Here is a 27,298-nt window from a genome sequence, read left to right on the forward strand (position 1 = left end):
GGATGTCTCGGGGCGAGAGGGAGAGAGAGACGACGGGGCGTCATTTTATTGTCTTAATAAAACAATGAGCGGTTTAAGGCAGAATGAGCAGCATCACAACGACTGCCCAACACAGAGCCGCAGTGAGCAGCAGCCATCTGTCCGTGGCGCAGCTTGCCAGGACTACTGCAGAATGAAATTTAAAAATGATAATGATACTAATAATTAATAATAATAAATAATAAAGCAAAGCAGTTTTATCTCCTGCATTTCAGTCATCCCTCAGCAAGGGGGCAGTAGAGCTTTCTTTATTTGCATGTGACAGACATTTGTGACATCACACCTTTCCAATAATCAATTGGCCCTTAACAATAATTAACAGTAACGTTTCTTATATGTTGCATTCATTGTGGGAATTAGAACCACAGATGTGGCAGCAGCATATTCTATAATGTTGTACTACTGTTCATCCACCCATCCATTATCTACACTCGCTTATCCAGGGCAGGGTCACAGGGGGTGCCGGAGCCTATCCCAGCATGCATTGGGCGAGAGTCATGATTACACCCTGGACAGGCCGCCAATCTATCGCCAAGCACACACACCATTCACTCGCACACCCATACCTATGGGCAATTTAGAGTCTCTGAAGTACTTCTTGCTGTGAGGCGACAGTGCTACCCACAGCACCACCATGCCATTGTGCTATTGTTATTTTTAAATTTGTGGGAATTAGGCCACATACATAAAAGTGCAGTTATATCACTGGCACAGAAAATAAAGATAAAAATGAAAAGAGGCATCGTTCTGCATGGACAAAGGAAAGGACAACTATTGTTCTTCTTTCTGCAGCAAATTTGGAAAGATTTTCTTGCCTCTGTCCCAGAACTTCTTGGTGCCATTGCAATGCTGTTTTCATAAGTAAATAATCAGTCATAGATGTGTACAGAAGAACAGCTGAAAATCCTAGAATTGAGTCCAGAGGGAGTTTAGTCACATCAGGTGTGTAGACTTGGGGTCAAAAACCCAAAAAACCTGAGGCTGTCGCCTCACAGCAAGGAGGTCCTGGGTTCGAATTCCTGGGCCTTTCTGGAGTCTGCATGTCCTGCCTGTGTCTGTGTGGGCTTCCTCTGGGTACTCCGGTATCCTCCCACAGTCCAAAGACATGCAGGTTAGGCTAATTGGAGACTCTAAATTGCCAATGAGTGTGCCCTGTGATAGATTGGAATCCAGGGTGTGTTCCTGCCTCTCACCCAATGCACGCTGGGATAGACTCCAGCACCCCCCGCGACCCCACCCAGGATAAGTTGGTATAGATAATGAATGGATAATCTGTGTCCCCGAACCCTGGTCATACAGCAACTGCCCGAGCTGTGCCAGCACAGTACTGGGTCAGATGTTCATCTCCAGGTCCATTCTGGAACAATCTTTGACAAAGGTACAATGAAGCAGAATAGGCTACCATCCGCCCCATCTCGTTTTTCGAGGTTCAAGCACCGTGCAGTGCAACTTTCTGTTCATACGATACTGAAACTTTGTTTCTCTCATGTTTTATTACGAGAAGCACCATTTTCATTTGACTATATGAAAAGTGCTATATAAATAAAGTTTGATTGATTGATGGAAAACCTCCACAACTTTAGGAAGATTGCTCAGCCTAAATGGCATTCGCCAGCGCCACAGTGTGACGAGTGCTAATTTTTAGAACATTCGTGCCGCATCATTTTGAGTATGCCATCTGCCATACCCACGGTTCATGGCCTAATTTAGGAACCCCGTTTCACGCTTCCATTTGAGTCCATTACTTTAATAGCACAACGACAATAGGCCAAAAAGTAATATTCAGTTCACTTGCATCATGGCGTATTCCACATCCAGTATCTTTTTAAAAAGTGTTTCCAAGTGTCCTGATTGTATGCTGCAAGACCTTGCTAGTTTTCTAACAGACAGCTACCCATGTATAAGTGGCACAAGCTAAAAATATGGCTAACTACAGGACACAGTTCTATCACACCTTACAGTTATAACAAGATAACAAACTGAAGGCAGCGTGATTGCTAGCCAGGTCGCTAACTTACTCTTGTATAGGTGTTGCTTGAATCAGACGCAAGAATAGCAAAATGATGCTCCAGCATTCACCTGGTATGAGTGCTTGTTTCATTTATAGGATTGCCGAAGTTTGGTTAAAACCAGAAAATTCTATAGTTATGAAAATATTATTATACTGTTGTAATTACGAAAACTATAATTCAGGTCGACAAATAACATTGCTGCTGTTGTAATCACTGCTGTTACTGAAATAGGCATGATTTTCATAAATGCCATAGTCCACCGCAAAATCGATTTCCCCTCTTTTATTAAACTTTGCCATGCCAGATTTTGCTGAAATTACAATTCTGTTTGCATCGCTGACTAATACTGAATAATGAAGGCACTGGAATATGTTTTGGTGTAAGACAGGGCTCCCTCCGAACTAGACAGTCAGAGAGACACAGAGGAAAGAGAAAAAGGGAGAAAAAAAGAAAAAGTTCCAAAAAAAAAGACCTGAAAATAATTTATTATATAAATAATACAAATAAATAAAATAATTTATATTATTTCTCCTGTGATTTTAGTACAAACCCCTCTGTTCCTTGTGATTCAGGTACAAGCCCCTCTATTTCCTGTGATTCAGGTACAAGCCCCTCTATTTCCTGTGATTCAGGTACAAGCCCCTCTATTTCCTGTGATTCAGGTACAAGCCCCTCTGTTTCCTGTGATTCAAGTACAAGCCCCTCTGTTTCCTGTGATTCAGGTACAAGCCCCTCTGTTTCCTGTGATTCAGGTACAAGCCCCTCTGTTTCCTGTGATTCAGGTACAAGCCCCTCTGTTTCCTGTGGTTCAGGTACAAGCCCCTTTACTTCCTGTAACACAGGTACAAGCCCCTCTACTTCCTGTGTTTCAAGTATAAGCCCCTCAATGTCCTGTGACTCTGGTACAAGCCCCTCTGTTTCCTGTGGTTCAGGTACAAGCCCCTCTATTTCCTGTGATTCAGGTACAAGCCCCTCTGTTTCCTGTGATTCAGGTACAAGCCCCTCTATTTCCTGTGATTCAGGTACAAGCCCATCTGTGTCCTCTGATTCAGGAGCCTGACAAAGAGTGAACAGCCAGTCTCCACGCGGTATGGAGAATCCACTGCCGGCAATCCCATTAAAATGATTTAACAGTTCATTTATATATTAAACAACTCACAGCGAGTTCTAAATCCCATTACCGCTCAGCCTCGGCTCTCCACAGAAGAGGGCAGCAAAACAGCCAATCAGATCTGCAACTTACGAGCCTCTTCCAATGGGCTTTCAGTTAAGGCCCTGACATCCTTCGAAATGAAAAAACCATAACCCCGCCCCCATAGTATGCTGACTTAATTCTGCTATATGTGTGTGTTCTGCAACATGAAGTTGTCCATGTTGGTTTTCTCCCTTCTGCCTTGTCTGTAAAAGGCACTTTCACTGTAGTACTCCAAATCTAGGCTGCAATGGAGACTTCAGAAACAGCCACTTGGACCAAACTGAGTCATTTCCACACAGAGTATAAACAGATCTTAAATTATCACACATCTCTTGATAGAACGTCCCTATTGGCTCCCAGGGTTAGTCACTGCTGTCCATAACACACTTCTCAAAAAACCAGTCTTGCATTTCACATCTTATCAAAACCAACTTAAACAGCTTACATTGTCAGCGTCTTTTCCAATTAAACAGCTGGATAAATCAGGTTCCTCAAAGGTACAACTGAAGTGCCCTACCTGGACATTTAACCTGAAACCTCTGAGTTCTTATTAGCATTACACTGAACTGCATCGCAGATTTACAGACCATATTCCCACAAACATTACACTGAACTGCAGGCCTGAGTTACAGACCATGTCCCCATAAACATTACACTGAACTGCAGCCCTGAGTTACAGACCATGTCCCCATAAACATTACACTGAACTGCAGGCCTGAGTTACAGACCCTGTTCCCACAAACATTACACTGAACTGCAGCCCTGAGTTACAGACCCTGTTCCCATAAACATTACACTGAACTGCAGGCCTGAGTTACAGACCCTGTCCCCATAAACATTACACTGAACTGCAGCTCTGAGATACAGACCCTGTTCCCATAAACATTACACTGAACTGCAGGCCTGAGTTACAGACCCTGTCCCCATAAACATTACACTGAACTGCAGCTCTGAGATACAGACCCTGTTCCCATAAACATTACACTTAACTGCAGCTCTGAGATACAGACCCTGTTCCCATAAACATTACACTGAACTGCAGCCCTGAACTGCAGTTACAGACCCTGCTCTGAAAAACATTATACTCTTCCTGTTGGCTGAAAGAGATGATTATGGGCTCCATGCTGGGGGGGGGGGGGGGGAACTCATTTTTACAAAGAGCTCTCTCACACCCCTGATGGCCAGTCTAACTACCCGTCTGCCACATCACATTCACTCTCTCTCTCTCTCTCTCTCTCTCTCTCTCCAGTCTCTCTCTCTCTCTCACTCTCTACTCTCTGTCATACACACTCTGCTCTCGTGGATAGTACCTGTTATCAGGGGAGGTGTCTTGGCTCTCTGGCACCTCCTGCAGGTCGGGGAGGTCAGCGAAGTCGTCCTGCTCAGCCAGCCCGATCGCCAGAGACAGGACCACCATCTTCCCCTCGCTGCGGACCGGAGAGAGAGGGAGGGGGAAAGAGGGAGAGAGAGAGAGAGAGGGAGAGAGGGAGAGAAGGGGGGAGAGAGAAGAGAGGAAAAAGAGAGGGGGGGGGAGGGGGAGAGAGAGAGAGGGGGAGAGAGAAAAGGAGGGAGAGAAAGGGAGGGAGGGAGAGAGTGATGAAAGGAGGAAAGCGGAAAAAAGATAAGGGAGGATGGGGAGGGAGGGCGGCGATGGGAGAAATAAGGGAAGCAATGGAATGAAATAAATGTAAAAAGGAAAGAAAGGGGAACAGAAGGGGTCACAAAAGACAGGGAAAAAAGAAGACTATAGTGAGAAGATGGAAGCGGAGATCCTCTCCACACAAACATTGGGCCTCTCTGCTGAAAGGGAGCGACGCGTAAGGGGTGGTTGAAAGGGGAAAGCGTATGAAGGCTTTCATAATGAACTCCGCTGCCGGGTGCCGAGAGTTTGGGTTGCCATATCTCCGGCGGATCTCCATTCTAATGAAAAACAGTAACGGCTCAGGAAATGAAGCCTAGGCGCTCCTGACGAGCTTCGCGGGTTTACGCGTTCGCAAACGCTTCTCTTATTCTGTCTCAGTAAACACACACAAAGCTCAGTCAAGCACGCAGGCGCTCGCACACAGACATGCGCACGGGCACGGGGCGCACACACACACACACACAAAGCTCAGTCAAGCACGCACGCACTCGCACACAGACACACACACACACACACAATCTGCACTGACTGTATTTAAAATATGTTTTGTATTACCTTACGTGCCGTGTGTCTACGCTTCATTTCATTCATTCGTATCATTGTAAAAATCACTTGTGCCTGTTGTGAAGCACTTTCAGCCGCTGTGTGTATGAAAGGTGCTAAGTAAAGTTAATTATTATCATTATTATAATATTCCTTTCTCTCTTTGTAACGCACACACATGCACACAAACACACATGAACATGCACAGCCTTGAAATAAACTGAGAAGGTCCAGGTGAAAGCTATGATCCCTTCACCTGTTAAATCCGCTTCAATCAATGTAGAAAAAGGGAGGGGGGGGGAGACAGGTTAAAGGAGGAGTTTTTAGGCCTGAGCCGAGAGAAACCTGGGTTGTGTACAGTGCCTTGAAAAAGTATTTGCCCCCTTCCTGATTTCCTCTATTATTGGACTATTTGTCACACTGAATGGATTCAGATCGTTAAACAAAATGAAATATTCGCCGAAAGGGAAAGTAAATAAACCCCTAACGCATTTTTTCAATCATTATTTCATTTGTTTTTTTCAATTGTTATTTCGTTAAATGAAAAAGTTATCACACAGCCATATCGCCTTTGAGAAAAAAAATAACTCAGTGTGACAAGCGTGCGATAATAGAGTGAGTACTGTACGTGAGGAACGGGCAAGGAAAGAGATTTAAGTGCCTCCGAACGACGCATGACAGTAGGTGCCAGTCGCGCTGGTCTGAGCGTGTCAAGAACTGCAGCGCGGCTCGGGTTTTAAAGCACCGCAATGCCCCCCGTGCACCTGGAACGGTCCCCCCCCCCCCCCCCCACCCCACCCCACCCACATCCAGCCAATGGGAGGCCAGGGGTTTGAAAACCTGCCCGTCGACGAGCGAAGGTGAAAGGAGTCCGACGCCGGTCGCGCGGAGGCGGTGCCAGAAGATCCATTAGAGAGAGCGCGAAGCCGGCGGACTCCGACACGAAAAGAGGAAGTGCTGACGATGAGTTTACAGACGAGACCGCTTCATTCGGCGAAAGAGACAACCCCCGCGATCGTTTTTGCGGCGAAAAGGCCTCGAGACGCCGTCTAGGCTAAATATGTGAACATCACAGCCAATCACGTGCATCCCTTCATGGCAGCAACGTACGCATCTGCAGGTGGACTTTTTTCAGCAGTGTCATGCTCCTTGCCACAAGGCTGAGATTGTCCAGGAGTGTTTTCAGGAAGATGACTATGAACTGAGCTCAACGCATTGGCCTGCCCAGTCACCTGACCTCAATCTGACTGGACATCTGAGACAGGAGATGGGAGGAGCTATTCGGAGTGGAGATCCACAGCCAGCTAACTGAACATAGCTCAGAGCCACACAGGAGTCAGTGTGGCCCAGTGTCCCTGTGAAACACTTTAAACACCGCGCCCCGACGAACTGGGACTGTTATGAGGGCACAAGCAGGGGCAATGCAATATCAGAAAGGTGTCCCTAATGTTTCACTCAGTGAACATATGCGCACACACACAAACACGCACATGCACCTGCACACGCACATGAACACACACACACACACGCACCCGCACATGAACACACACATGCCCACACACACACACACAAACACACACGCACCCGTACATTAACACACACACACACATGCACCCGCCCATGTGCGCACACACACACACAAACACACACACACCCTAAATTCCTCATTATCATTTCAACGCACCTTTATACCCTCCCCCCAAGATCACCCTCCCCACGCACTCCCTCCCCACCCCAGTATTAAGATTTGTTTTAGCCTAATTAAAAGTATCTGGACTAATTGTTTCTATTTGAGAGCTGTGCAGTGCTTTCTGGGCCACCTCCCTCTCCTCTCCTTTGAAAATCTAAATTTACACATTCTCTCTCTCTCTCTCTTTCTCTCTCACTCTCAAGACTTTTGTCTTTTCTACACAGTTTTCTTTCCATCTTCTCATCTCTTAAATCACTCATATTTCTATTCCCATCCCTCTCTCTCCAGCTCAACTCTTGCAATATCGCTCCACTTAATCCTTTCTCCCTCCCCCCTCTCTCTCTCTCCTATTCAAAGTGCTTTATTGGCAAGGCAGATGTAGACTCTTGCATTGCCAAAGCGAGAGCTATAATAAAACTATGCACAATATGGATCATAATTGTAATTAAAAAAACATTGCCAAGTTCTGCCACACTAAAGAAAAATGAACAAAGGGAATCTATAATAAATCTCAAAAATAACAATGTGATGTTAGGTTTGTGTGTGTGTGTGCTTTGTACTTGTGTGTGCATGTGCATTACATGGATGCGTGCGTGACCCACTGTTTTTCAGAATATGGCAAGCGAGTTGCGCAGCCAGGATACAGCGATCTTGATTTCCCCAACTAAAAAGGCTAGATTATCACAATCAGAATTTACCAATTAGCATTTTGGTTGAATTTAGGGCGTTCAATCGGGACGTGTTTGTCGCAGTTTTATTTTGCGGTTACACCGTTCGCGCAATATTTTTTTCATCCAGCGGCCATAACTCCTCAGTGAGCGCCAGCTCTACGGCTAGGCAGCGCTGCCTGAGTCTCCACCTCATCAAGGGGCTTCTCAGCTTCACATCGGTCACTGTGGTCAGGCGGTTTGCTGTAGTGCGCCGTCTTTTTAAAGCCCAATAGCACCATTTTACTTTGTGATTTTGTTCGAGAGTTCCTGCGGGCGATGTCATTTCGTTTCCTTGTTCCCATCTCGATAGGCTTGTAATTTTGTTCTGGTCCTGAGCCAGTCAGGTGTAAGTCGGCGGTTTCCAAACTGACCCCATTTGGCAATAGACATTTTTAACCCCTCCCGTCCCCCAAACCTTCCCCCCCCTCCTCACACACACACACACACACACACACACATTCTGTGATGTCCCTTTTTCCTTCAGGCAATGCTACTGTGGCACCGAAAAGACCCTTTAAAAACCCCCTGGTTTATGATCAGGATAGCAGTCTTCTGCAGGTCCTACTTTAGCCTTTGTCCTGTCCACTTCCACATACAACACCTGCGTTCATGCATACGTATTTTGTGATTTTGTTTTGTTTCGTCTTGTGTCAATCATTTGATAATAAACATTGTTTGGATTACATTTTCTGCGCCTGGTTTCAGTCCTAGGCATACGGGTTTCATTGGTCACGTCCAAACAGTTGTCCCCCAGGTCAATATAACCCAGGTGGTTTTGTGGGACATCGGAAACAGGTTACAGATGAGAGAGGCGCGGAAACGTACTCCGGAGAGCCACCTGGTCTCAAAACCGAGGAACATCTGGTCAGGCGACCCGCTGCAGGCTGGCCGAGCAGTGATTAATCTCCGAGGGAAGAGCGGGCCGGGACCGTTGTTAACCGCGTAGAGACCGGGGGCCGGGACCGCAGTTAACCGCGTAGAGACCGGGGGCCGGGACCGCAGTTAACCGCGTAGAGACCGGGGGCCGGGACCGCAGTTAACCGCATAGAGACCGGGGGCCAGGACCGCAGATAACCGCATAGAGACCGAGCTCCAGGACTGCTGTTAACCGCATAGAGACCGGGGGCCAGGACCGCAGTTAACCGCGTAGAGACCGGGGGCCAGGACCACTGTTAACCGCGTAGAGACCGAGCTCCAGGACCGCTGTTAACCGCATAGAGACCGAGCTCCAGGACCGCTGTTAACCGCGTAGAGACCGAGCTCCAGGACCGCTGTTAACCGCATAGAGACCGGGGGCCAGGACCGCTGTTAACCGCATAGAGACCGGGGGCCAGGACCGCAGTTAACCGCATAGAGACCGGGGGCCAGGACCGCTGATAACCGCGTAGAGACCGGGGGCCAGGACCGCAGTTAACCGCGTAGAGACCGGGGGCCAGGACCGCAGTTAACCGCGTAGAGACCGGGGGCCAGGACCGCAGTTAACCGCATAGAGACCGAGCGCCAGGACCGCAGTTAACCGCGTAGAGACCGGGGGTCAGGACCGCAGTTAACCGCATAGAGACCGAGCTCCAGGACCACTGATAACCGCATAGAGACCGAGCTCCAGGACCACTGTTAACCGCATAGAGACCGAGCTCCAGGACCACTGTTAACCGCATAGAGACCGAGCTCCAGGACCACTGTTAACCGCGTAGAGACCGAGCTCCAGGACCACTGTTAACCGCATAGAGACCAAGCGCCAGGACCGCTGTTAACCGCGTAGAGACCAGGGCCAGGACCGCTATTAACCACGTAGAGACCGGGGGCCAGGACCGCTGTTAACCGCGTAGAGACCGGGGGCCAGGACCGCTGATAACCGCGTAGAGACCGGGGGCCAGGACCGCAGTTAACCGCGTAGAGACCGGGGGCCAGGACCGCAGTTAACCGCGTAGAGACCGGGGGCCAGGACCGCAGTTAACCGCATAGAGACCGAGCGCCAGGACCGCAGTTAACCGCGTAGAGACCGGGGGTCAGGACCGCAGTTAACCGCATAGAGACCGAGCTCCAGGACCACTGATAACCGCATAGAGACCGAGCTCCAGGACCACTGTTAACCGCATAGAGACCGAGCTCCAGGACCACTGTTAACCGCATAGAGACCGAGCTCCAGGACCACTGTTAACCGCGTAGAGACCGAGCTCCAGGACCACTGTTAACCGCATAGAGACCAAGCGCCAGGACCGCTGTTAACCGCGTAGAGACCAGGGCCAGGACCGCTGTTAACCGCGTAGAGACCGGGGGCCAGGACCGCTGTTAACCGCGTAGAGACCGGGGGCCAGGACCGCTGTTAACCGCGTAGAGACCGGGGGCCAGGACCGCTGTTAACCGCATAGAGACCGGGGGCCAGGACCGCAGTTAACCGCATAGAGACCGGGGGCCAGGACCGCAGTTAACCGCATAGAGACCGGGGGTCAGGACCGCTGTTAACCGCGTAGAGACTGAGCTCCAGGACCACTGTTAACCGCATAGAGACCGGGGGCCAGGACCACAGTTAACCGCATAGAGACCGGGGGCCAGGACCGCTGTTAACCGCGTAGAGACCGGGGGCCAGGACCGCAGTTAACCGCATAGAGACCGGGGGCCAGGACCGCAGTTAACCGCACAGAGACCAGGGTCAGGACCGCTGTTAACCGCACAGAGACCGGGGACCAGGACCGCTGTTAACCGCATAGAGACCGGGGGCCAGGACCGCTGTTAACCGCATAGAGACCGGGGGCCAGGACCGCTGTTAACCGCGTAGAGACCGGGGGCCAGGACCGCTGTTAACCGCGTAGAGACCGGGGGCCAGGACCGCTGTTAACCGCGTAGAGACCGGGGGCCGGGACCGCAGTTAACCGCGTAGAGACCGAGGGCCAGGACCACTGTTAACCGCATAGAGACCAAGCGCCAGGACCGCTGATAACCGCATAGAGACCAAGCGCCAGGACCACTTAACCGCATAGAGACCAAGCGCCAGGACCGCTGATAACCACATAGAGACCAAGCGCCAGGACCACTGTTAACCACATAGAGACCGGGGGCCAGGACCACTGTTAACCACATAGAGACCAAGCTCCAGGACCGCTGATAACCACATAGAGACCGGGGGCCAGGACCACTGTTAACCGCATAGAGACCGGGGGCCAGGACCACTGTTAACCACATAGAGACCGGGGGCCAGGACCGCAGTTAACCGCGTAGAGACCGGGGGCCAGGACCGCAGTTAACCGCGTAGAGACTGAGGGCCAGGACCGCAGTTAACCGCGTAGAGACCGGGGGCCAGGACCGCAGTTAACCGCATAGAGACCGGGGTCAGGACCGCTGTTAACCGCATAGAGACCGGGGGCCAGGACCACTGTTAACCACATAGAGACCGGGGCCAGGTTTACTGAGGAGACATTCGCAGCCCCAAACATTCGCTACGTAGCGGTTCTGCTGCGGTCGCAGGTACCGACACATTGGCGACCGAGACCGCTTCTACAGTATGTACGCCATGAAATATAGTTAATTCAATGCCCTCGTTCACAATTTTGTGGTAGGAGTCACCCATAAAGAGTCAGGAACGATACGGTACGCTCACACATCCAGATTGCAAGGCGCTAACAGATGGATATGGAACAACCAGGTGACAAGTAGCGAAGGAGCCACAACAAAAACAGAACTTGAATTTACAGATCAGGAAATACAGGTAACGTTCAACGAGGTGCAGCTTCACCAAGCCGTATTACAACGCAGGAATACAACACCAAAAGAGAGGATAAAAATTTTGAGTGACATCACACGCAAAACGAATTCATCAGGTACGATAAAAACGAACAGTACAGGACGTGAGGAAAGGACGGCACGACGTTAGGTGGTGGTGTACAAAAAGGCAAAACTTCACGAGGGGAAAAAGACACAGATGGTGGTCCAACTAAGGAAAGAATATCAACACACAGAACAGCAGGTGGAAAATCCCGGGAAAATACGCAAGTTGTGTGTTTAAAGGAACAGACACTTCTGATGGGAGAAGTGCGAAGATAAAACCGTATTCTCAATTCAATATATACTCTACTGAACGCAGACGCAGAACAACCATTTAAATCGTTTAAATGCAGAACTATGTTTTTATACTAACTGCCAGCTCATGAATTCAACAGACGCATTGCGTCCTTCCGGTAAAAAAACGTATAATTCCATACTATATCTGAAAATAAACTAAACGTGTGAGCCATGTTTTAAATCCCGCCTCCGTCCCGGAGTGTTATGCATTATGCATCCGTTCATACCCACCCCACGCATCCCACAAGGGAAACTCATTTGACTGTTGAGGATGAGCGTACAGCCCAACGCCCTTCTCCGGTATATCCTGTGTGCGACCTGTGGGCTATATCACTGGAAATAATCACCTGCTTTCAGAAGTTCTAAAAAATTCTCACATGAAAAGGGTTCGCAAATGCATGCTTCCTTAAACTAGATGCTTAATTGGCCTAATTTACATTCTCTCTACCGTGTTTCGCGCGTTCGCTCCTGGCATACATACGCACGAACGCGTTTGACTATTCGTCAAAAGGAAGTCGCGGAACGATGCGATCCCCGCAAAAATGCACCCGAATAGCGCAGCCTCATTTTGACCCATTGTGACCATTCTGGAAATACAAAGTAGATATATGCAACCTTACAGCAACTGCTTCTGCACTGGAAAAGCAGCCACAATGCTTTAGTAAATCTAGCCCTGGGTTTCCTGGATCACATCGAAGACCCAGCATGACTCCAATCTATCCACTTCCATCGCATTTGTAAGAACGCTTGATTTACGCAACATTCGGTGTTTCATTTGTAAGGACGTTTGATTTGATTTGATTTGATTTACGCAAATGGCACATTTCCATTTTTATTTTTCTCTAAAATACGTTCTGAGTCACCTTCGTGACTAATGCTGAGTTTGAGTCTTAAATGAAATATCACAAAGAAGAAAGATTTCAATGCATCATTTGAATTTCAGGTAAATGTGAGAATCGGTCAGGGGCCTGAATGATTTTCAAAGTTCTGTATCTATGCACTCGCCACCGTTCAAATCCATTTTAATCTTCTCTTCTCTTGACCTTTCCCCATGTCTCCCTCCCTCCCTCCCTCCCTCGCTCCCTCCCTTTCTCCTCCTGCCCCGCAGTGACACTCCATCAGAGGCGCAGTGTTCCTTTGGACAGGGGATCAATGCCGCACTGAGTGTGGGGTTAAGTGGGATTCGCAGAACGCAGCCAAAGCCTTGTTTTTACGCTGATGCGCACTGACACTCTCTTACACACACACGCACGTGCGCGCGCACAGGCAAGCATGCTCGCACACACAGACACACACACATAAACACACACATTCACACACACACACACACACGCGCACACACACACACAGACACACACGCACACACACACACACGCACATCACACACACACGCGCGCACACACACACAGACACACACGCACATCACACACACGCACAGACACACACACATACACATTCACAAACACACGCACACAGAGACACACATACACACAAACACAGACACACACACACACACACACACACACACAGACACACACACACAGTAGTCCTATTCACATTGGCACACAGAGAGGCTCAGTCAGTGATATATGTGCTGAATGGCACAGTGGATGATCTTCACTGCAGGCGGATGGCTCTGCATTCAGTTTAAACAGAGCAAGCACTGCCAAAGGCTCAGTCCCACACTGAACCACATCTCACCACACTCAATCCCACACTGAACCACACTTAACCACATCTCACCACACTTAACCAAGTCTCACCACACTCAATCCCACGCTTAACCACACTTAACCACAACTCACCACACTCAATCCCACGCTTAACCAAGTCTCACCACACTCAATCCCACACTTAACCAAGTCTCACCATACTCAATCCCACGCTTAACCAAGTCTCACCACACTCAATCCCACACTTAACCAAGTCTCACCACACTCAATCCCACACTTAACCAAGTCTCACCACACTCAATCCCACGCTTAACCAAGTCTCACCACACTCAATCCCACACTGAACCACATCTCACCATACTCAATCCCACGCTTAACCAAGTCTCACCACACTCAATCCCACACTTAACCAAGTCTCACCACACTCAATCCCACGCTTAACCAAGTCTCACCATACTCAATCCCACGCTTAACCAAGTCTCACCACACTCAATCCCACGCTTAACCAAATCTCACCACACTCAATCCCACGCTTAACCAAGTCTCACTACACTCAATCCCACGCTTAACCAAGTCTCACCACACTCAATCCCACGCTTAACCAAGTCTCACCACACTCAATCCCACGCTTAACCAAGTCTCACCATACTCAATCCCACGCTTAACCAAGTTTCACCATACTCAATTCTTCACTGAAACAAATCTCACCATCTCACAGAAGATCACTTTCACACAGAGGATCTCTTTCACACAGAGGATCTCTTTCACACAGAGGATCACTTTCACACAGAGGATCTCTTTTACAGAGGGAGAATAAGAGAGATAAAAGCATCTCCAGACACAGAGAAGCCATCTGAAATCATGATCGAAGCAGAAGCCTTCAAACCAAATACACATTCGTGGACTCTCACTTATGCAAGAGTATCATTGCTTGATGATTGATCATGGGACAAACTATAGGGAGGACTATATAAAGAGTTTGATATGAAGAACAGATATGTTTGAAACATGAGTCAACTGCGATCAATAAAGTTGTTCAGCTTGCAAGATACGCCGTGCTACAAGGTTTCATTTCCTCGTTCGCATTAGTGTTTCTCTGACACCTGTGGTCCACACTATTAAGTGTGCAAACAGTTTTTTTTCCCCCTTAACATATTCAAACATGCATTTGACATACTTAAAAACCACACATGCCCTGCCAGTTCCCGAGTATTTGTAAGTACTATAAATGACGGATGGCCTGATACCCGGTTTGAAAGCGGCGGAGTGATAAGAGAAGCTAAAAAGCGAGTGATGAGCGAGTGAAGGATGGTTAAAGGTGGAGGACAGGAGAGGAGGATGAAGTATAGTCGAGGCCCGCCGAACGAGAGAACGCCAAAGAGCCGCATTCCTTCCCGCCGTTTAATTCCGCGTAGGGCGCGGTATTGAGGACGATGTGAGGGGCGAAGTGGACTGGGGGTTTGGGCCGGATTTGCCGGGTTCAAATGAAAGAGAGCATAAATGAGATGGACTGAAATGTCAGGTTGAAGTGGTGGTAAATGCTGGAGAAGCAGTCAGAAGATACTTCGATAAGTAACGATAGTCAGCGGTGGCTCAGATGTACAAAGCAGGCAGTACAAGTTAAGGCAAACCCATATTACATATAAAATACACGCATGAAAATAATATGCGTTCAAAATACCAACAGAAGTAAATACCACCCAGCCCTGTAAACAGTATATGTGAGTCCAACACAAACAGCAGAGAGTCACAGTCCCAGAAGACAAAGTCAAAGACTCAAAGAGTCAGGACAGTAGAGACTCACAGAGGACAGAGTCAGAGACTCAGGACAGAAGGGACTCACAGAGGACAGAGTCAGAGACTCAGAACAGAGGACAGAGTCAGAGACTCAGAACAGAGGACAGAGTCAGAGATTCAGGACAGAGGGGGACTCACAGAGGACAGAGTCAGAGACTCACAGAGGACAGAGTCAGAGACTCAGGACAGAGGACAAAGTCAGAGACTCACAGAGGACAGAGTCAGAGATTCAAGACAGAGGACAGAGTCAGAGACTCAGAACAGAGGACAGAGTCAGAGACTCAAGACAGAGGACAGAGTCAGAGACTCAGGACAGAGTCAGAGACTCAGAACAGAGGACAGAGTCAGAGACTCAGAACAGAGGACAGAGTCAGAGACTCAGAACAACGGGGACTCACAGAGGACAGAGTCAGAGACTCACAGAGGACAGAGTCAGAGACTCAGGACAGAGGACAGAGTCAGAGACTCAGGACAGAGGACAGAGTCAGAGACAGAGGACAGAGTCAGAGACTCAGGACAGAGTCAGAGACTCAGAACAGAGGACAGAGTCAGAGACTCAGGACAGAGGGGAATCACAGGGGGAAGCTCAGACTCAAAGGAAAGGAACAGCCAGATAGACTCACAGGAAGGATTTGACGTCGAGGCCACGGTTTCGGATCTGACCCATCATGTGGTCCCAGCTGCCAGGGTCTGTGTGCAAGTGTCCACCTCTGGCGCCCCGGCCGGCCCCCCGCACCCCCCTGGGGGCTCCCCTGGAGGCGGGGCCCTGGTGCAGCTGGCCCAGGCTCTGGGAGGTGGGGGGTGGCGTCGTGTGGGAGAGGGGCTGCTGCAGGCTCTGCTGCCGGAGCAGGGTTCGAGGCCTGGGGGGCCCAGAGGAGGGGAGGTGCTCCGAGGTGGAGGCGGAGGACAGGGAGGGGTCCCCAAAACTGGACGGACACAGGAGCAGGGAAAGGAGGGAGGAGCGGGAGAGGGGGCGGTGGCGGTGGCGGTGGTAGTGGCAGGGGTGGGGGCGAGGCAGGAGGCGGAGGAAGGGAGGAGCCAGGAGGAAAGGGTGGGGTGAGGGGGCGGGGCCAGGGGTGGAGGAGGCGGAGGAGGAGGAGGGATGAGGAAAGGGGGAGGGAGGGCAGGAGGAATTGAGAGGACAGTGGGAGGAGCCAGAAGGACAATGGGAGGGGCCAAATGAGTAGTGGGAGGGGTCAGGGTAAATGAAAGACAGGGGGATGTGAGAAGACAGAGAGGAAAGAGAGAAAAGATGGACAGAGGGAGGGAGGGAGGGGCAGACGAGGTTGAGGAAGGGGGGAGGGCAGGAGGAAGGGAGGGCGGGAGGCGCGGGGGGCGGGGTGAGGGAGAGAGGGGTGGGCGGAGAGGGGGAGGAGTGGGGAGGAGGGGAGAGGAGAAGCAGGAGGGAGAGAGAGAGCAGAGTCAGGCAGCAGCAGTAGCAGCAGTAGCAGAAGTAGCAGTAGAGCCCGCAGCTGGTCTGCGGGGCGTGAGAGTGCGACGCGCGAGCCGCGTGTGTGTGCACAGGCGTGTGTGTGTGCGTGTGCGCGACCGGGTGCGTGTGCACGGGCGTGTGGGCGGGCGGGCGCGGCCGCCCGGCGCCCGTCTGCGCGGCTCGCGTCAGCGTGGGCGGGGCCTGTCCGAGCCCCGCGTGCGTCGCCTGCGCCGTTCGGCCGAGCGACGGCCGTCGCCGCGGCGCCCCCGCCAGAGCGGCCCGGGCCTGCGCGACGCGGGCGTGGCGGCCCGCGTGATGGGCGGAGCCGTGCCGGGCGCCTGCCGTCCGCCGGTGCGCCGGGTGCGAGATCCTCATGGTTCCCCCCCTCTCTCTCTCTGTCGTTTCTCTCTCGGTCCCCCCCTTGTTCCCGGTCGCTCTTTTCCGGCTTCGCCGTCTCTCTCTCGCTCCGCTCTCCGGTCCGAGCGCGTGCGCGTGCCCCTCTCCTTCCTCGCTTTTAAACGCTCGCTCGGCCCCCCTAGAGGAGCGTCAGCCAACCGGCTTCCACCGCTCGCTCTCCGACCCCCCTGTTAACGCGCCCCCCCCCCCCACCCCTCCCTTTCTCCTTCTGTCTCTTCCTGTTCGTCTTTCCCAGCCCTTGTCAATCATCCCTTTTTTCTCCTCGGTCATTAACGCTTTGAGCACTTCAGCGCAGGGTCCGTTTCAGCCAACCGAACCTGGAACGCGTCACTTTATCCGTCGCGCTTTTACGCTGAAGTGGATTTATCCGTCGCCATTTCGCCAGAGTAGAACATCCAGTGGATTTTTAAGTGGGTGATTGCAGTGCTTCGAGTGCCATAATGCTCCGCAGATTATGGAATTTGTGGAACTAATTACGGCTTGTGATAACTCTCTCTGCAACCATGCGCAGCTGCCTGCCTCCCTCCCTCCCTCGCTCGCTCGCACACACCGCCCCGCAGTCAGCCCCGCACGACTCCCCTGTCCCATAATTCCCGGCGTGAGAAGCGCCACAACTGGGTTACGTGCTGGATTTTCACACCGTGAGATGAGGTGCTGTTTCCCAGCAACGTGGACCTCTCCCTCAGTTAAAATAAAAAAATGTAACGAAATAAAAACATCTGACAACTCTCAGGACAATCAGAACAGCTGCTAGAGGGCATTTAGCACAAAGGAGAATTTTATCTGTCCTGTTCTCGTCTTTCTTTTCCCTTCATTTGTTCAAGCTGCCTCACTCTGAATGACACCATTTTGGCCTCCATCTCTGGTACAATGTCTGCTTAAAGGCTAACCTGCATCCCAGTAGCAAAGCAAGAAGTTTTGGGAATTGGTGAATGAATGATAATGGAGGACCAGGGTAGAAAAATATAAAATATAAGAATACAAAGGAACAGCTGGGAGTGATAATGGTTCTGAGAAAGAAAGAATGAAAGAGAGAAACAGATGGGTGTGAGATGTGTACGCACATACACACACACACACTCGCACATTCACACACACACACACCCACACTCGCGCACACACACACACACATTTTCACACATGCTCGCACACACACATGCACATGCAAACACGCACACAGACACATGCGCACACACACACACATTTTCATACATGCTCGCACACACACATGCACATGCAAACACGCACACACACACATGCACACAAACACACACATGCACACACACACACATTTTCACACATGCTCTCACACACACATGCACATGCAAACCCACACACACTCAAACACACACACACACACACACACACACCTGCACAAGAAAACGTCACTACTTTTCGAAGCCTGAAAATAGAATCCAATTACAGACAAGACGGCGGGAAGAGAGAGAGAGAGCGAGAGAGGGAGAGAGAGAGAGAGAGGAGAGGTGAAGGAGTGAAGAAGCGAAAGACAGTTGGGAAAGGGGGAAGATGTCAGGAGAGCGCGGCGGGAATGAGGTGCGAGGGGAAGGTGCGAAATGGAGAAAGAGAGGATCCGCAGAGCAGAAACCCGTCGAAGCCGCCGCCGCCGCCGCTCACGAAAGGGCCTCGAGAAAACGCGCTTCATCAAAACGCCGCTTGCTGACTCCGCCCCTTTTCCGGCCGACGAACCAGAACGCACCGTGACGTCACCGCGACGGACGGACTGCAAGCACAGGATCCAGTGATCCTGTGCTTTCCGGCGGCCGCCTTACAGTAAGTCTACGACCCACAGACATCACCTGACGCTGGGTATCTACCCTGGTGATGCTCTGCCAGGCCTGCACTGGAGCCATCTTTAGTTCCTGCCTGTTTTGTGGGATTTTCACCTTTCGTCTTCTCTTCAGCAAGTGAGATGCCTGTTCAGTTGGTTCAGGTCAAGTGATTTGGTGACTTGGCTAGTCAAGAACGCTCCACTTTTTGGTCCTGACAAACACCTTGGTTGCGCTTTAGCAGTGTTTTTAGGGTCAGTATCCTGGTGCAAGGTGAATCTCTGTCCAATGATGGCTTCTTGAATGAGGTCACTGATCTCTGTTGATGATGTAGTGGATGATGGCAGCAGCAGGATGAATTCGGAAGTGTACAGATAGATTTTGTCTCGCTAAGAAATTTTTCTTAACGAACTCTATGCAACCAAAACATTAATCAGTGGGAAAAAGTGGGAAAGTTTTGGACTGGCCAAGTCAGACTCTCGAGTTAAAACCAATTGAGCGTGCATTTCATTCGCTGAAGAGGAGACTGAAGACAAAAACCCTCTGAGAACAAAGATGAACTGAAAGTAGCTGCAGGCAAGGCCCGGAAAGGCATTTCCAAAGAAGACACAAAAACATTTGGTGACGTCACTGACTCATAGACTGCTCATAGATGCAGTTATTGCAATTAAGAGCCATGCAACCAAATATACGAATGTGTTACTTTGATTTACTTTTAAGTTATCGGTTAACTAAATTTTGCCCAGCTGAAAATAGGGGGACTCAACACAAAAACATTTGCAAATACCATGAAATTCTGATCAATAAAACAAATAAAAATAACAAATTTGACTCTACCCATTCTACACACACTGTATGTATACATTGTATCTCTGTGTGTGCATGTGCACAAATAAAGTAGCAATGTCGTAATAGCTCGCATCACATATACTGTATAATTGACCTTGATAATTGATGTTTTTATATATATTTTTACTCCTCATATTTTCAGATTCATGTTAACCACGAGCGCCTTTTTTCACATGGCCGGTCGGAGCAGCGTATGAGTCAGCGGCTTCGTGCGGCGCTGGAGCTCTTCCTGTGCGGGCCCTCTGGGGGATGTGGAGACGGCCCCCGGAGCGGACGTGCGGGTCTGTGAGTCACACAGAACCCCCCCTCCCCCCCCGCGCGCGCGTTCCGCTCGCTCGTTATCCTGCGCTCACCTGACGGGCGCTTCCCGAGCACCCCGCGGGCCTCCGAGCTCCGTCTACCCCCTCGGCCCGCCACCCCGATTGGCGGCAGCTGCACGGCTATTATTAGCCCGTTATTATCAGCCCAATCTTCGCTCCGGAAAGTGCTGGGGCGGGATTTCGCTCTGGCCCAACACTAATGAGCCCGATTCCACCAATCAGCTAATTGTGGTCTTCGATCCAGACTCGGACTTGCGACAAGTGCTTTCTTGGTAAGAACGAAAGCCAGCAGTGGCCGATCGTAATGGACTGGAGTGCACTTGGAGTACCCCTGCATGCTGTTTTAACATGTGATATAAACCCCCCTGCATTATCCTCTCCCTCCTAAGATGAGAGCACATACTCACTCCAGCATTCCTTCAGTCCTTTGGGTCCCTGAGGTACAGGTGACCGTGGTAATGGCAGTTGCTGTTGTCATGTTACCGAATGCCCATCACCACAACGCTGTCTGTAAGTGCTACCCCTTCATGAATTTTCATAAGAACATCAAATCTGATGTTTTGGCTTCAGAGTAATCTGGTGGATCGAAGATCCGTGTCTATGCATCCACTCCCTCGCTGGAACCACTTATACTGTACCCCAACAACATTTCCTCAACATTTCTCCAACATGGTCCCAACATTCTTCCAACTTTCCTCCAACATTCCCTCAGCATTCTTTCAATGCTCCCCGATGTTTACCCAACATTCCCCCACCATTCCCTCAATGTTCCACTAATGTTTCCCCGACATTCCCCCACCATTCCCTCAATGTTCCACCAATGTTTCCCCAACATTCCCTCACCATTCCCTCAATGTTTCACCCATGTATCCCCAATGTTTCCCCAACATTCCCCCACCATTCCCTCAATGTTCCACCCATGTATCCCCAATGTTTCCCCAACATTCCCCCACCATTCCCTGCAATGTTCCACCAATGTTTCCCCAACATTCCCCCACCATTCCCTCAATGTTCCACCCATGTATCCCCAATGTTTCCCCAACATTCCCCCACCATTCCCTCAATGTTCCACCCATGTATCCCCAATGTTTCCCCAACATTCCCCCACCATTCCCCGCAATGTTCCACCAATGTTTCCCCAACATTCCCCCACCATTCCCTCAATGTTCCACCCATGTATCCCCAATGTTTCCCCAACATTCCCCCACCATTCCCTCAATGTTCCACCCATGTATTCCCAATGTTTCCCCAACATTCCCCCACCATTCCCCTCAATGTTTACTCAACATTCCCCAATGTCCCCCCAATGTTCCCCATTCCCCTTCCATACTCACTTGCTGTGCTTCAGGCTTCCGGACTGCACGTGGCTCTGGACCGTTTGCCATCTTCCCGCCCTGCTGCTCCCCGTTACTACGTTGGTCGCGCCGTCGCTTTGATAGGGCCCTACCCCGCCCTCGGCTCCGCCCTCGGCCCCGCCCCCTGCCCCACCCCCATCCCCAGCCGACGCCCCATTTTGAGCAGACACTGCCCCACTGAGGAGAGACAGAGGGAGGAGGGGAAATGGAGAGAAAGGTGGAGAGTGACAGGGCAATCAGCCAATCAGCATGGTAGAACAGCCCTGTTGTAAGCCACACAGCCAGGCAGAGAGGGGAGGGGCAGGTGCTGATTGAGCTGCAGTTTTCCAGTTCAGAGGAAGGTGGAGCCAGAGGATATCAGGTAGGCAGGCTGGCCTGTGGTGTGGGGTTAGCTGGGAGAGGAAGGTGGAGTCTGGTTACATACTAGAGTGCACTGGCAACTTATGGTATATATTGAAGATTGGAATGCATACCATAGGGGCCAGCACAGTGTTCTCATCTGCTTTGAGCATTACATGTTTCCTTAATAGTCCTGGAAGCAACATATATAGTAAGCATTGGATGATGTCCTACCTTACGTAAAATAGGGCCCAGGTAATAACAAAGCAGTTCAGCCGAACTGCATGGCATTGGGGGCTTTGAATCCTGATGGATGTTTGCTGTCTTGACTGTCAGAGGCCTGTGTCGGTAACTAGGGGAACTAGAACAGAATGCGCTCGCCACACCAGTGCACCGGACCTTCCTCGATTGTGCAAGGGCATGCGAGCACAGAGACGGCCAATGCCGCGGAGACCGGAATGCGGCCACTAGGGGGCAGCACTGCGGCTTGTGCTCATTAGCTCTACAGCGTAATGATCTAGCATCTAGGCCATCTACAGCATGGTTTCCAGCCCGGGAGGGAATATGTGCAAAAATGGCGGCGGGAGTGGCGATCAAAGTGAAGAACAGTGGTGCCCCCTGGTGGTAACAATGTAGGACTTGCATCCTTTGTGAGTCTCACAATTGTAAGAACCTGTCAATCAGTATGAAGTATGAGAATTCATGACTTTCCAAAGTCTACAAGGTCTCATTTATGAGTTTGGAGTCTGTTTTTTTTTTGTTAGGGGAAATTGGTCCTCAGTGCAGTTGCCATGTCCACACAGGTTAATATCCTGCTCCCAAGTAACCCAGAACAATCAACCAGCCTCAAATAAAATATGAGGTTATGACAACAACCACATGTATGAAATGTGTCATACCTTTCACTGAAAGAACAGAAACTGGGACTCTTAAGATGGCAAGCTGAGGGATCCAGTAAAATCCAGCCAATGGTCACCTTTTCCAAGGAGCGGTTGCAGTGACCTCAAGGATAACGGGCATGGAGCTGTTTACATGGCGGCCGTTAGTGGGACTGGGTTAGTTTCATCCTTGCGGTCAATGAAACCTCCATGTGACAAATTGTACCGTCTTGAGAATTTGCAGCAGACCTTTCTAAAGTACATCAAACCCATCTTCACGCTAGTCATTCAGAGTTCACAAATTACATAATTTATGAAGAAGCTGTAGCTCACTTTTTTTTTTCTTCTACTTCCATTCATAAACCAGATGAAAGTGTAAGTGAGAATCTGATAGGGATCTAATGCTTCTCACTTAATGTGGGTAGGGCCTATTTAATATTGACATTTTTTTTACCCGGAGGCCTTGAATGACATTGCCTTGAGGTGAGGATTTTGTGAGGATCCGATGCTGCCATCTTAAATAAGCTCTCTCGAGCCGTGGTCGAGGAAACGCATCCTTCCTATAAATAATCCAACAGTTTTCCCATTTCCACAGTCACACTTCTAAAGACACAGGGCCCACATTCGTTCATGACCCCGTCTACACTTTTGTTTATCATGCGACGCGTATCCAATTTCTTGACAAATCTGACACTCGTAGCATTTGATGATTGTGGTCGGAACGCAGGATACTAGATTGTTGATTGGAACGGGCCAAATCTAAATCACATGATGAGATTGTCTGGGCCGGATTCCACTGGAACAGGATCTGGAGGTAAACGCTTCCACATTACATCTTCTATTACCGACTTTCTACTGACACGTAGCATCCCATAATAAGAGTCGAGACGCACCCTGACGCAGAGCCGGTCATCAGGCTGGATAGAATACTGAGCGCCACAACTAGGAAAACAGCAATTTCGGCAGAAGATAACGTGTTACGCGTGAACAGACGACCACGTATATCAGATACACAGAGGTCAGATTTTTCAACGGAAACTGGATACGATCGTAAACAAAGCCCAGCTGCACCATGGGACATGAGCGATGTCGTCGCTGTGGTGGGTGCCGAGGCCAGGTCAGGTGGGTCGCTAAGCCCCGGACGCTCCAGAGTTAGCGTTCAGTGGAAGCCTCCGTCGCTGAACGCCCTCCACCACGCAACTTCGACTGCGCCCCCACCCCCACCACAGCGCACGATATGGGCCGTCCTTCGTCTTTAGACAGCAGAGCGTCAAGGCAAAAACTCTTTGGATTAAGAAGGCGAGCAGGCGGGTCGAGGAAGGTTAATTCGGAGGGCGGTTAATAGGAAGAGCCAGTCAGCTTGGGAGAGAAGCCGGGGGGATGCAGAGGGAGAGGGGGAGGCAAAGAAAAGAAAAAAAAGCGAGAATGATAGAATGCAGGGATTCACTGATCGACACGCAGCCAAAACAGGGAAGCCACACCATGCCCAAGTCCAACGGTCAACCCTCCGAAGAAAACTGACAGGAACTTTCAGTACAGAGGGATGGGAGAAGGGAGGTGCTTCACCTTTGACGCCACAAAGGGACTGGTGGTAAGGTAGGTGTGTGTATGTGTGTGCGTGTCTATGTGTGTATGTCAGGTGCATGTGTGCGTGTATCTATGTGTGTATGTCAGGTGCATGTGTGCTTGTGTGTGCGCGTGTGCTTGTGTGTGCGCGTGTGCTTGTGTATGCGTGTGTGTGTGTGCGTGCGTGCATGTGTGCGTGTGTATTAGTGTTTGTGTATGCGCGTACTCGTATGTGTTTATGCACGTGTGTGTGCGTGTGTGTATGCGTGTATGTTTTTGCATTTTTGTTGGACATGAGGGTTGTCCGTCTCCATGGTCATACCCCATGGGTTAAAGGTGAGAAAGTAAACATTTGGTGTTAGTGAGATCAGCAGGGGTGTGGGGACCTAGGGGGCCCGCAGGGGGGGGGTGTCTGAGGTACGATAATGTGTGCTTTAGTTTCAGCGGGAACCCACAGGGGGGTCTCTGAGGTACGAGTGCTGTTTCTCAGAAAGTTGAGGAGCAGGAAGCAAAAGAGCTGGCCTGGGGAACAGAGAGAGGATAACAGCTTCGGTTCGGCAATCTTCAGCGTCCCAACTAATGAATGTACGTGCATGTAGCCTTGAGAATTATCTGTTTAATATGGCCACGCAACATTGTTTGTGCCTGTCAGTGAGTACGAACAATGACATTTCCACTAATTAGACGAAGATGCCTTTGTGGGGCTGAATTAACGGACTGTGTGTTACATCTAACTGATGGCTTTTTTAATAATGTCATTTAAATCTGCTGTTGACTTAATCTAAGATGAGCCAAGATCATATGTCAATTATATTACATGATTATATATTATATGCAACATTCCTACCAAAACATTGATATTGTCAATACTGATACATATGTGAGTGTAAGAGCGCTGTACCACTGATTCCAATAATCTTGCATTGTTAATGATGTATGGTGAATGTTTGAGGGCACTGTATTTGAGGGCATTGTATACCATCTTAGACACATGTTTTACCAATATACCCCAATTAGGGCTGTATATCTATTGTGTGACACGAGCTAACAAGGTTTGGTTGTTTGGGTGCCTGCATTAGCCTAGAAGCTCCATTAATCTTGAATGAACAAAGCCTAATCAAAACTCACAGACCCGTTGCGGTCATCCTGTGATCCTCAAAAAAAAAAACCCAGATTGCGTATGTGTGTGTTCAACTGTCTGTGTGTGTTTATCCTAAAAATTAGGCTTATGCTAATATTCATATCTCTTGGAGTGTTAGTGTGAGCGGGCAAAAGCAGAGATGGGAGGGGCCTCATCCAGCCCAGCTGTGAAGGGAGAAGTCTCTTACCGTGCGTGACTGCGACTCACTTGAGTGACAGGCGATGGTCTCCAATAGGAGCATAGGGGGAAATGCTAAGTGCGAGCTCCTTGGGCGGATAGGAGCTCCATTTCTGCAGCACTGTGCTCATTGTTACTCCGAAATTCTAGATCTCTGTGGCCAGAGAGAGAGACAGGTCAGAGCAAGGCAACCAATCGCAAATGTCGGAGCGGGAGGCGGCCAGAAATCTCAGAGAATGCAGTGCAAAGGGCTCGTATTCAGAGATGACCCTTGTGTGATGGGGCCGTAGCTGCAGTGAAAGGTTACAGGGGTAAAAAGGGACGCGCTCTGAAACAGGCGTCCCCAGAATGGCGAAAGGGATGCGTTTTAATTAATAAATAAGGGGAGGGGCCAAAGGAAATGGGCATGGCTATCTAAAAAATGTCCCTCCCATATCGCCATGCAAACAAAAGAAAGACAGAGAGAGACAGAGAGACAGAGAGAGAGAGAGAGAGAGAGAGAGAGACAGAGAGAGAGAAATACAGAGAGCATTACAATAAGAGAGGAAGAAATCAGAGGGGAAATAAGTCACATGACCACATTCTCCAGCACCTGTGTTTTCTCAGGAGCTTAAAAAGCTGGAAGGAGGGATGAAGCAAAAGGAGAGAGAGAGAGAGAGAGAGAAGGAAAGGAACCTTACAAATGCACAGCTGTTAATTATTTCTTTTAGTGAGCGGTTAAACCGAACATCGGCACACAGACAAACAAACAAAAATCCAGATTTTAAAAGGGAGATCCAGGAACTGCTTTCAACCCAGGAAGGAAGTACAGTTACTCAGATAACAACCAGAGCAAATGACACCTTTTTTTCAGCTCAGGAAGAGGAGGAGGAAAGAGAAGGAGGGGTTAAAGTGAGCGGACAGAGCGGCGTTCCGCGCTGCGCAGCGCGCGCCACGCCGCGGCTCCCAGCGGACAGGAAGTGGGACAGAGAATCCGCCGTGCCGCCAGCCCACCGGCGCCAAAGTCGCGGAAAAGGCCGGCGGCGACACAGAGCGAGGGAGGGAGGGAGGGAGGAAGCAAAGTTAAAAAAATGTTTGTGTGAGCAGCCTGAACACAACCGACAGCGCGGAATCACCCGGAAAAACAGCAGGACGAGAAGCCCCTTCCGCCACAGGCGGGACCGACAGTTCTGCATGGGACAGTTTCTCAGGGTCCTGTGGTAGAGGTAGAGCAGACCCTCCAGGTGCTCAACCCCAGGTGTGGTGCAGCGCTAGGTACACAGTAAAGTGTCCAAGTGTTAATTCAACTCTCAACAGTGATAATTCAACTCTTAACGGATAACAATTGGTCCCACTCTGGAATGTTGAATTAACGGTGTTAGAGTTGAATTAACACTGGACACTTTACTGTGTACTCTCTGGTCTGTAAGTGACGAGCCTTCGAGGGACATAATAGCTTATTCCCGTTGCTAAGTATTCTTTTGCTAATATGTTTTGCTTTGATATATCGTGAGGCTTTACTGTTTTACCTTGGTACAGTCATTTGTTGGCGCTGGTATAGGTGCAAAGGTTGTTTAATGTGATATACAACACTTTTGCACTGTGATATTCCTTATCGTCCACAGCGGTACTGACCTGCCAAAATAAAGTTTTGGATTGAAACAGCTACAGAGCTGTCTTAGAGTGCGATGCTGGGGG

The 27,298-nt window shown here is 49.9% G+C and overlaps 1 protein-coding gene across 2 annotated transcripts in view; it reads right to left on the reverse strand.

Moving 5' to 3' along the window:
* The window catches only part of LOC118215240 (synaptotagmin-7-like), a 172,748-nt gene that overhangs the window by 44,796 nt on the left and 100,654 nt on the right, over positions 1-27,298 (reverse strand). The window contains exons 1-3 of one of the 2 annotated variants that reach the window (XM_035395809.1): positions 21,500-24,448; positions 15,984-16,286; positions 4,557-4,673 (exon numbers count right to left, since the gene is read on the reverse strand). The exons of the other annotated variant lie outside the window; for it this stretch is intronic. Coding sequence (XP_035251700.1) covers positions 4,557-4,673; positions 15,984-16,030 — 164 coding nt within the window. The 5' untranslated portion in view covers positions 16,031-16,286; positions 21,500-24,448. Of the gene's footprint in view, positions 1-4,556; positions 4,674-15,983; positions 16,287-21,499; positions 24,449-27,298 lie in introns of those variants that run through there. 2 annotated transcript variants of the gene reach the window in all.

This window comes from Anguilla anguilla, chromosome 16, assembly GCF_013347855.1.
Source record: "Anguilla anguilla isolate fAngAng1 chromosome 16, fAngAng1.pri, whole genome shotgun sequence".
Lineage (NCBI taxonomy): Eukaryota > Metazoa > Chordata > Actinopteri > Anguilliformes > Anguillidae > Anguilla > Anguilla anguilla.